The sequence below is a fragment of the Salvelinus fontinalis genome, chromosome 17 (genome assembly GCF_029448725.1).
Source record: "Salvelinus fontinalis isolate EN_2023a chromosome 17, ASM2944872v1, whole genome shotgun sequence".
NCBI classification, from domain to species: Eukaryota; Metazoa; Chordata; class Actinopteri; order Salmoniformes; family Salmonidae; genus Salvelinus; species Salvelinus fontinalis.
Genome location: NC_074681.1, coordinates 24,337,302 through 24,349,525, shown reverse-complemented (window position 1 = coordinate 24,349,525; position 12,224 = coordinate 24,337,302). Strand labels below are relative to the sequence as shown.

At 43.3% G+C, this 12,224-nt stretch overlaps 1 protein-coding gene across 4 annotated transcripts in view; it reads left to right on the top strand.

Annotated features, from left to right (window-relative positions):
• Positions 1–12,224, top strand: part of LOC129814016 (5'-AMP-activated protein kinase subunit gamma-1-like) — a 54,039-nt gene that overhangs the window by 19,504 nt on the left and 22,311 nt on the right. The window contains exon 1 of one of the 4 annotated variants that reach the window (XM_055866747.1): positions 1,690–2,579. The exons of the other annotated variants lie outside the window; for them this stretch is intronic. Within the exon in view, the coding sequence (XP_055722722.1) occupies positions 2,483–2,579 (97 nt within the window). The 5' untranslated portion in view covers positions 1,690–2,482. Of the gene's footprint in view, positions 1–1,689; positions 2,580–12,224 lie in introns of those variants that run through there. 4 annotated transcript variants of the gene reach the window in all.

Genomic DNA, 12,224 nt, shown 5'->3' with positions numbered 1-12,224 from the left:
ACACTGACTGCATCTCCACATTCATGCTCTGCTGAACTGTTTGGGCTGATCAGTTGCATAACCATTTTAATGGATCTGGGGTAGTGTAGAAGCCAGTCAGAGTCATAACTAACTGGGTCATCACAGGGTGTGTGGTGGTGGGAGGGTGTGTGGCACCCATCTGATCAGATGACTCCACAGCCGCCAGGCCAGACCAGGGAAAGACCTTGGGGCGTCCCTTCAGTCAGCTGAGGATGGTTGAGGTGATCTGGGGCTGGGATCAGCACTTTTTAAAGGTCAGTCTTCCTGAGTTAGCTACAGTACTGGGACAGTGAACTGACCTAGCTGTCGCTCTGCGAGGCAGAATGTTCCACTAGAAGTACATACAGAGCTTTCAGAAAGTATTCACACCCCTTTACTTTTTCCACATGTTGTTGTATTACACCCTGAAATTAAAATGGATCACTAAATCAATAAATTTGCAAACGTGTAATGTTTTCACTTTGTTATAATGGGGTATTGTGTGTAGATGGGTGAGAAACATCTATTTAAATTCAGGCTGTAGCACAACAAAATGTGAAATAAGTCAAGGGGTATGAATACTTTCTGAAGGCACTATTATGACACCTTTTGGTTTTATATAGATCAGGGATGAGCAACTTTGATGGGGGTGGGGGCCACAAAAAAACTGAATTTATCATGAGGGACTACAGTGCCCCCCTCCCACATTTTAGCAGCCCCCCTTGTGACAGCGAAGGTTTTAAAAAAACGACGCTGTTTTCAAGTTCAGTCAATTATGCACATTTTGCCATGGTGTAGAGAGGGTGGAGGCAAATGTTTGCTTTGATCCTCAGCTATCATATAAAAAACAATGGGCCCACCCCGGTCGGTATTTCAACATTGCTAACAACAAGTTTACATAGCTATACTAACTTGGTGTAAAAATACTTTAAAGTTCTACTTAAGTTGTTTTTTTGGGGGGGTATCTGTACTTTACTATTTATTTGACTACTTTTACTTCACTACATTCCTTAAGAAAATATTGTACTTTACTCCATACATTTCCCTTGATACCCAAAAGTACTCAATACATTTTGAATGCTTAGCAGGACAGGAAAATAGTACAATTCACGCACTTATCAATCGAACATCCCTGGTCATCACTACTGCCTCTGATCTGGCGGACTCATTAAACACACACATGCTTTGGCTTTCTGTAAGTAAATAAATAAAAAACATGAAAATGGTGCCATCTGGGATCTTTACTTTTACTCAAGTATGACAGTTGCATACTTTTTCCACCACTGCTTACCAATCTAAAACAATTTAGCTGACATGGACAAATTGAATGACTGCTGATGCACAACAACATTTTGAAATAACACCTCGTGTATTCTATTATTGTAACTTGTTTTTTTGTGAAATTGATCCGCGGGCCTACAAAAGGGGGGCTTGTGGGATGCCAGTAGTCCGTCCCTGATTTAGATATAGTGTTATGAGTATGTACACGTGAAGACCGAGACAGATGTGAGTGGTGATTTGAACGTGTTCCTTGGGGTTAAAGGGGACGCAGACACTTAGCCAATCACTTTGTGTCCCTCCCGGGCTGGCATCCTTTTACAGGCTGCTGAAACGCGTACTCTTTTAGACGCCACCCACAGCTGCACCTGATGCCACTACTAGAGCTCTGCAGAGAGAGGAGCAAAATAGAGCAGAGCGTGGGAGCGAGAGACAGTCCAACCAGAGCAGAAAGAGGAGGAGCAGAGTGAAATTCAGCTGAGCGAGAGGAAGAGGGCCTGTGTGTGCTGTTTTAAACTGTGCTAGGCTGTGCCTCATCACTTGGGAGTGTTGGACCTAGTCTCACATAGGACGTTTGGAAATTCTATCTTTCTTTCCCTGCTTGTGAGCTGCCACAGACACCAATACCCTGAGAGCTTTCTGGACTCACTGAGACATTTTAATGAATGAGCTTACAGAAATTAGAAAATATCAGAAGAGTTCTGTAACTTTCCAAGAAATGCAACCATGAAGACCAACCATGTCTAAATGACAGATGCCTCTTCTCCTCATTGATGTGCCATCTCTTAACCAGAAGAACAGATCTACTCAGGAGAACAAAGACGACCTTCATCTAAGATAACCCATTGACTGAAGAGGGCCCTCCAATCCAAAGCACATCCTGCTAGGAAAGGTTCAGCTCTTTCCAGAAGACCAACACAAGGCCATCCAGAGCTGGAAGAGTAGCCTTGCTCATGAGACTTTCAATAAGCTACTGACTGGTAGGGAAAGACCCTTCTCTAGACATATCTTTAATTTCATTTTGGCACAGATCTTGTAATCTTTAACACATTAGTTTTATTCTATTTATAAACATGGATCCGACGGAGTAGCTATTTCGTCACACTTTTGGGTAGTGGTGCTCTACAGTTGTGACTCGTCCCGGATGGTCATGGTCATGGTCCACATTGGGTGTTGAAACCATCGCTTTAACCCGCTGGTGTCCATGAAGAGGTTCGGCAGCCTGAGGAGGAGTAAGAAGCAGAAGGAGCAGGACCTGCTAGCGGCAGGAAGACGCCAGTCAGAGCCACCATGTATGCCTGGTAATGTCTGTGTTCACATGATCACACTACTTCAAGTGTCTATAAAAGTGTGTAACTGCATAGTATATGATGGGCCACAAGCCCTAAGATGGTGCATGTTGAACGGAGAGGAGAAAAGAACGCAAGGAAATCAAGCTGCAGTGGCAGCTGTACAGATAACTCATCCAAAGGGCTTAGACTTCTCAAACAAGGCAGAAAGCCAGTAGTGGTATGTGGGTAAAATCACCAGGGAAGACTAGCCACGGGGAGAAAAAAGTAATATTACAACCTAATGTGTTGTGATAATTGCGTTGTTTGCTCTGTAACCGGTTAGTGTGTGTATATATATATCACACACTACCGTTCAAAAGTTTGGGTCAATTAGAAATGTTCTTGATTTTGAAAGAAAAGCAAAAGAAAATTTGGTCCATTAAAATGTATCAGAAATACAGTGTAGACATTGTTAATGACTAACATTGTTAATGACTATTGTTGCGGGATATGGCTATTTGGGGGGGTTAATGGAATATCTACATAGGGATACAGATGCCCATTATCAGCAACCATCACTCCTGTGTTCCAATGAACGTTGTTAGCTAATCCAAGTTTACCATTTTAAAAGGCTAATTTTGATCATTAGAAAACCCTTTTGCAATTGTTAACACAGCTGAAAACGGTTGTCCTGATTTTAAAGAAGCAATAAAACTGACCTTTAGACTAGTTGAGTATCTGGAGCATCAGTGTTTCTGGGTTCGATTACAGGCTGAAAATGGCCAGAAACAAAAAACTTTCTTCTGAAACTATTCTTGTTCTGAGAATTGGCTATTCCATGTGAGAAATTGCCAAGAAACTGAAGATCTTGTACAACACTGTGTACTACTCCCTTCACAGAACAGCGCAAACTGTCTCTAACCAGAGTATAAACTTGGATTAGGTAACAGTGTGCCATTGGACCACAGGAGTGATGGTTGCTGATAATGGGACTCTGTATCCCTATGTAGATATTCCATTAACCCCCCCAAATAGCCATATCCAGCAACAATAGTCATTAACAATGTTAGTTGTACGCCTTTGTAGATATTCCATTTAAAAAATCTGCCGTTTCCAGCTACGATTGTTAGTGTTGTAAATGACTATGTCGACACTGTATTTCTGATCAATTTGATATTTTAATGGTCAGAAAATGTGCTTATCTTTCAAAAACAAGGACATTTCTAAGTGACCCCAAACGTTTGAACGTGTGTGTGGTGTGTGTGTGTGCAGGCCTAAGGTCGAGACGATAAGAAGACAGTGGCAGAGTAAATTTAACCACACCTTTGCTTCATTAAAAAACCGGAGAGCAACATCTGTCTGGTGAAGTCCACAAAACATATTCATGGTCAATCAAGTGAATGTTTCCACTAAACAACTATGGATTTAGAACCACAGAGACTTACCGCAAGTCTCAAAGAAAACAAGTGCCGTTTCCGCTATTCAAGCATAATTTCAACTTCAACATCATCTAATCGCCTATGCTTAGTCTAATACAGTGACAACTAAAAGATACCAAAAACCATTTAGTCCAAACAACGTAAGCTAAATATGATGCGGCTGTCCATGGCACTGATGTGCATGTGTACGCATGCAAGTAGGGGAAAAAACATGTTGACTCACCCTACTTGTGGAGAGATGGCAATTCCATTCTCCTCTTTCTTGTTGCCTAAACACGCTTTTAGTTTTTGTTGCTCTAGGCTACCTAGCTAAAACACTTGCTCGCTAGCTTAACTTCCTTTCATGGGCAATGATGCGCCAGGCCAGCTAATTAACATTAGCATACTACATCTAGCTTCCATCCTCTCAGGCCATGGGCACAATGTATGAATTTATGGTTGGATCAGAATCACTGTTACAATCATTGGCCAGTACAGAGAATTAAGTAAAACCACAAGTCCAACTCCCTATCTCCATCCATGGCTAATTTAGGAAATGGGCGATTTTGGTTAGGACAATGACACAACGAGATGCAGCAATTCCAGTTTTTTTCTGTCAATGACTTTTGGCTTCTGATGTGATGTGATTGGTGTGAAGCCAAATCCAAACTGGCTTCCCTTTTTTGGTGCGCCAGGACCATTCACAGCTGAACTCACTCAGTTTAGCTCAACGATGATTGGCTATTATTTTATACTGTTTTCATCAAGAGAGGCCAAATGCTTGCTGGCTTCCCTTGCATTCAATGCCATGGGCAGCAACAATGTCATTCTCTTTTTGACCAGATCGCATCAGATAGATGGACTACACATACTGAGACAGAGAGGCTCTGTTTCGTTCGCTTGGGTACTTTCTCGGCTGAGATTCATTCAGCCTCTTGCAAATTGAAGGACTTTTATGAAACACAGAGACAAAGGACACATTATTTGTATGTTTCTTCTCAGTAAACATTTTTGGGAAGCCTGGCTTCCCTTGAAAAACATGCATATATGCCACAATATCATGCCCCGTCACATTATTTCGGCCACTTAGATAACGAGCAAGTTTAAGTTAGTGGTTTCATTAACGCAGAAATCTTTGTTTTTCACTCAGGAAAAAATATAAAATCCATAAATATCCTGCTGCGTTTTGTAAACGTTTTGTAAACGCAGATCTAAAATGCTTATTGTAATGTGTGCTCCGCATCAGACACATTTTGTGCTTCAGTTGCACTTTTCCACTCGGCTGACAATTCACGAATGGGCATTCTTTCAGCAGACGGAGCTCTGACTGATATATATGTAGCTACTTTTCGCTGCTACTTTTCTCTCTGTAGCCAGCCTACTTTTCTCCCTGTAGCCAGCCTACTTTTCTCCCTGTAGCCAGCCTACTTTTCTCCCTGTAGCCAGCCTACTTTTCTCCCTGTAGCCAGCCTACTTTTCTCCCTGTAGCCAGCCTACTTTTCTCCCTGTAGCCAGCCTACTTTTCTCCCTGTAGCCAGCCTACTTTTCTCCCTGTAGCCAGCCTACTTTTCTCCCTGTAGCCAGCCTACTTTTCTCCCTGTAGCCAGCCTACTTTTCTCCGGTAAAATGCCAGATTAACTTTTAAGCAAAACATTAGGAAATGTAGCTGGCTACATTCTTTCTATGATAAACATTAGAAATATGATGGCCATGCATTTTTTTCTGCAAAAAGACCTTGCTTTTTCTTTGCAATTTACTTAATTTACTTGTGTGGCTGCCAGCCAAATAGTGTTGCACTTCTGTTGTCATCTGATGACAATTAAGCTATTTTCTGCAGATTGTGTTGCACTAATGTATTTTCTGTGAAGGTAAACTATAGTTGCACGTCCTTGATCACTCTATTGAAGCAAAAAAACACTTGACATTCAATAAACGTGACCCCTGTCAATACACAACTGGACTCTCCTGCTTCAGCTTTCTCCTGTTGTGCTATTTACAAACAAACACATGACTGTTTCAACCGTTCTGGGGAACTATGGTAAGCTTCATAATGTCAAATAATGTGACGGCTGAAATGAAGAGCGGAATCCGCTTTATCTCCCAAGTATTGAAAAAGGTGGATTATTAATCATGGAATATCAGTCAGACTCAGTCAGAAGAAATGTTTCTTATCCGAGCAGTTAAATGAATCCTCTACTGTTTCAATAGTAGTACAGTATCAACAGCATCCATTTTGTAACAAGTGCAGTAAGGTAAACATCACTCTGACCCCCTGTTTATCTGGACAGTAAAAACAGAGCATTCATTTTGTAATTAACACAGCACCTACATATAGGGGCTGCTGACAGCTGAGGTATTTATGACTGGTGTCCCTCAGGTTTTAGATAGGGGGCTCTCGTTTCAGTCGCATACTACACATCCTTATAAAACACCTAAAGTAGAGAGGATTAGTGTGTTGAGTGAAGCAGTAGCCAGGCATATGGGCGTGTAACTAAAACTACAGGTAGAAATTGCTGTTATCTTGGAGCGTTATACATTTGTGAATATGTACATTTGTAGATTGTATTTATACAATGTAACAACAAAAATACAGTGAGGATATGAGAAATAGCTAGCGGTTAGAGCGTTGGGCCAGTAACCGAAAGGGCGCTAGTTTGACTCTGAGCCAACAAGGTGGAAAATGTGATGTGCCCTTGAGCAAGGCAATTAACTGTAATTGTGGAGACCCTGGCCGTGACCCTACTCTGAGTGGGATATGGAAGAAACACATTTCCAATTCACACATCTGTACATGTGTGAAATAGGACAAATGTAGCCACCCACATTATTATTAAATATGGCAATTTCTGGATATATTATTTATTCTTAAAATGTGAGTATGGAATGAAATCTACTTCCAGTACTGCATAAAAAACAACAGTAAACCAACGTGTTTTGACTTTTTACATTAACTCCTAAATCAAGATTTTAGATCTCTTTTTTTCTGGACTAAATAGAATTGTAATTCATAGTCCTACTTGAACATGGTGATAATCCAACTCCGTTATTCTTCGCCCACATTGGCTAGTCTCGGTGGAATCGTCGCTGCTCTATTTTTGGAATGTTAAACTGTATGAAAATAGACATTGTCCCGGCTGGTGGTGGTGTCGCCTCTCCTTCCAGAGTCTCAGGGAGAGGGCAGCCCGGTATCAAATGTCAGTCGGTGATGCATCAGGAGACATGATGCTTGAGTCAGTACATTGCATTCAGTGCAAAAACATATGTGGCAGACAGACATATACAGATGTATTGCCAGCAGCATACCACCCTGCATCCCACTGCTGGCTTGCTTCTGAAGCTAAGCAGGGTTGGTCCTGGTCGGTACCTGGATGGGAGACCAGATGCTGCTGGAAGTGGTGTTGGAGGGCCAGTAGGAGGCACCCTTTCCTCCGGTCTAAAAAAATATCCCAATGATTGGGGACATTGCCCTGTGTAGGGTGCTGTCTTTTGGATGGGATGTTAAACGGGTTTCCTCTGTGGTCACTGAAGATCCCATGCCACTTTTTGTAGGGGTGTAAATTCCGGTATCCTGGCTAAATTCCCAATCTGGACTTCATACTATCACGGTCACCTAATCATCCCCAGTTTACAATCGGCTCATTCATCCACCCCTCTCCCCTGTAACTATTACCCAGGTTGTTGCTGTAAATGAGAATGTGTTCTCAGTCAACTTACCTGGTAAAATAAGGGTTAAATTAAACAAGAAAAATAAAATATATAGTTTCTAGAACTGCAGTATATAGTTTCTAGAACTGCAAGACCATTGTGTCCAATGGAGGTCAAACATGCTTTTGGGCCAATTGACTTCAAATTTCATATGCCAGGTCATGACGGTCCCCCGGTCACACATGTATAATTTGGGAAGATTCAACCTTTTTAATCCTTCGAAACGGCCCCTACAACCCCCAATTAAGTCAATTCTTATTATCACAGGAAATTCAATGACTCTCTTTGAGGGATACTCTTTAACAATGCCCTGAGTTTCAAGTTTTTGCATTAAGAATTTACCATTCTACAGAAAATGGAACATGGAAGACAGTGTTTTTGTGTAACTGCAGGGAGAGAATGAAAGACCGTGTTGAGGATGAATTAAGCCACTTCCTATTAACACAGGGCATCCCAATAAGGTCACAATGGGGTATGTTAGCTAGCTATATCACAGTCCACTGGGGCATCATGATTATGTAAGCAGTGTAGGTGATGCTTTTCTATGGAAGAAAGGCCTTGTTCTCTGTGGGACCAAGTTTTCACTGGGAAGAGTTCATTTGACATGGTCAGGTGTAGGCTTGCGTTCAACGGGAGCGTCTGCTGAATGATCCCATACTTGAATTGTATTTCTAGCCTCAACCGTTTTGCCAATGTCACTCAAAAGCACCTTAACTCCGCTTCAAGTTCATACCTTTCTACCATCTAGTGTTAATAATTGTTAATTGGGTTAGGGTTATGTCTAAGGTTGAGGCCCTAAACCTAGATTTAAACCTAGATTCAAGTCCTCTTCCCGGCTCAACCGGTTCTTAACTGACTTGCATAGTTAGATAAAGGTTAAAACAAATATATATACAGTGGGGAGAACAAGTATTTGATACACTGCAGATTTTCCTACTTACAAAGCATGTAGAGGTCTGTAATTTTTATCATAGGTACACTTCAACTGTGAGACGGAATCTAAAACAAAAATCTCAAATCACATTGTATGATTTTTTAAAGTAAATAATTTGCATTTTATTGCATGACATAAGTATTTGATACATCAGAAAAGCAGAACTTAATATTTGGTACAGAAACCTTTGTTTGCAATTACAGAGATCATACGTTTCCTGTAGTCCATGATCAGGTTTGCACACACTGCAGCAGGGATTTTGGCCCACTCCTCCATACAGACCTTCTCCAGATCCTTCAGGTTTCGGGGCTGTCGCTGGGCAATACGGATTTTCAGCTCCCTCCAAAGATGTTCTATTGGGTTCAGGTCTGGAGACTGGCTAGGCCACTCCAGGACCGTGAGATGCTTCTTACGGAGCCACTCCTTAGTTGCCCTGGCTGTGTGTTTCGGGTCGTTGTCATGCTGGAAGACCCAGCCACGACCCATCTTCAATGCTCTTACTGAGGGAAGGAGGTTGTTGGCCAAGATCTTGCGATACATGGCCCCATCCATCCTCCCCTCAATACGGTGCAGTCGTCCTGTCCCCTTTGCAGAAAAGCATCCCCAAATAATGATGTTTCCACCTCCATGCTTCACGGTTGGGATGGTGTTCTTGGGGTTGTACTCATCCTTCTTCTTCCTCCAAACACGGCGAGTGGAGTTTAGACCAAAAAGCTCTATTTTTGTCTCATCAGACCACATGACCTTCTCCCATTCCTCCTCTGGATCATCCAGATGGTCATTGGCAAACTTCAGATGGGCCTGGACATGCGCTGGCTTGAGCAGGGGGACCTTGTGTGCGCTGCAGGATTTTCATCCATGACGGCGTAGTGTGTTACTAATGGTTTTCTTTGAGACTGGTCTCAGCTCTCTTCAGGTCATTGACCAGGTCCTGCCGTGTAGTTCTGGGCTGATCCCTCATCCCACCTCATGATCCCTCATCCCACCTTCCTCATGATCATTGATGCCCCACGAGGTGAGATCTTGCATGGAGCCCCAGACCGAGGGTGATTGACCGTCATCTTCAACTTCTTCCATTTTCTAATAATTGCGCCAACAGTTGTTGCCTTCTCACCAAGCTGCTTGCCTATTGTCCTGTAGCCCATCCCAGCCTTGTGCAGGTCTACAATTTTATCCCTGATGTCCTTACACAGCTCTCTGGTCTTGGCTATTGTGGAGAGGTTGGCGTCTGTTTGATGGAGTGTGTGGACAGGTGTCTTTTATACAGGTAACGAGTTCAAACAGGTGCAGTGTATCAAATACTTGTTCTCCCCACTGTATATATATCCCTAACCCTGGCCTTTTCTCAATTAGATTTGCTTACCTCCTGCTTCCTTCCTAATCCGTCTTCTCTAGCCACCTTTTGGAAAAGGTCAAAGTTAATCGAGGAGTGAACATTGATGGAAATGCACTTCCCCCCTCGCATGTCATCAGGCAAATGACCTTTTATAGGGGACGATCCCAAAATAAATGTGTAAAGTGATCAAAACAAATGAAGTTAGTTGTGAAAGACATTTTCGAGAGAAACCAATAAGTAGCATGTTGATTTTAAACATGTGCATGTTTTTCTCTGACAAAACAAAAGCTGATTCAAAGGGTGTGTGGCAGATTTCAAAACTCTGATACACATGACCATCCTCGATGAAGGGTGGCTATCAAGGAGGGGAGGGACTCGCTACTGTTTGCCTACTAACGAATTGACACATTCCTCGACCACTTATCGGTTACCGGGTCATGGCGGAGAGGGGACAGAGGATGGTCTTTTGCCCTAACGAGAATCTCCCCCTAGCTTAATGTCCACATCCCTGCTCAACCCTATCCCTAACCCTAGCTCTCAATACTGGTGTCCCCAAGGGCTCGATTCTAGGTCCTCTTCTCTCTATACATGAATTCACTCGACTCCGTCATATCCTCACATGGTCTCTCCTATCATTGCTATGCGGATGACACTCAACTACTTCTCTTCTTCCACCCTTCTGACACCCAGGTGGTGACACGCATCTCTGCGTGCCTGGCAGATATCTCAACTTGGATGTCAGCCCACCACCTCAAGCTCAACCTCGATAAGACGGAACTGCTCTTCCTCCCGTAGAAGTTCTGGCCGCTCAAAAACCTCTCCATCACAGTTGATAACTCCAGTGTCACCCTCCCAGAGTGCAAAGAACCTAGGCGTGACCCTGGACAACACCCTGTTAATAATTTCTGCAAACATCAAAGCAGTGACTCGCTCCTGCAGGTTCATGCTCTACAATATCCATAGAGTATGACCCTACCTCACACAGGAAGCGGCGCAGGTCCTAATCCAGGCAGTAGGCATCTCCCGTCTGGACTACTGCAACTCACTGTTGGCTGGGCTCCCCGCTTGTGCCATCAAACCCCTGCAACTTATCCAGAACGCTGCAGCCCGCCTGGTTTTCCACCTTCCTAAGTTCTCTCATGTCACCCCACTCCTTCGTACACTCCACCGGCTTCCAGTTGAAGCTCGCATCCACTACAAGACCATGGTACTTGCCTACGGAACAGCAAGAGGAACTGCCCCTCCCTACCTTCAAGCTATGCTCAAACCCTACACCCCGAGCACTCCATTCTGCCACCTCAGGTCTCTTGGCCCTCCCACCCCTTTGGGAGGGCAGCTCCCACTCAGCCCAGTCCAAGCTCTTCTCTGTCCTTGCACCCCAATAGTGGAACCAGCTTCCGCTTGAAGCTAGGACATCTTCTGAAAACATCTGAAACCCTACCTCTACAAACAGTATCTTAAATAATCCTCCTCCTCAACTTGGCTGAATCCTAGCCTTAACTTCTTGTTCACATCGCACCTCAACCCTAACCCTATGGCTTGAGTTAGGGCTGAGCCAGGATGTGAACATGAACTTAACCCTGTCTGTTTGTCTGAGAGGTGGAGGTTGAAGAGAGGAGGGGTTAGAGAGATTAGGGGTGGGAGGAAAAGGAGGTAGCAAGAATGGAGCAAGAATGGAGCAAGAATGGAGGGGAGGAGAGAGAGGGGAGAGGGAGGGAGAAATAAGGGAAGGAGGGTGGATGAAGAGTAAGTAGAAAGAGCGATAGGGCGGGAGAGAGGGGATTAGAGAAGAGAGAACAGCTATAAAAAAAAACGACAGACTATCTGTCTGAGTTTATGCCCGTCTTTCACCAATTTACCCATTGCAGCTTTATCACCAAATGTTTTGCCTTGAATGCAATGCATTGACTTATGCATCAATACCCTTGATGTATATCTATGCCTCAGTATTCTTGAGGAATTTCTATTTTGATATGCATCTTTTTGCATTGAAAGCAATGTATTAACTTATGCATCATGATGCATGTCTTTTTGCAAAAGCATCATGTTGCAACGGGTCATCATGCTTGGCATGTTATGGATGGTGGCCTTTGGGATATCTTACTGGATGCTTGGGGTGTTACGGACGGTGACTTTGAGTGACACTTTGCCATGAACTGCTCTTGATTTTATCCCCAGTGTGACATGGGAACATTGGAGGAAGGGGTTATGGCCCAAGCTGTCATGATAATGTAAACCCATATGTAACAATAATTATTAATAATTTGATGGGTGCTTATATT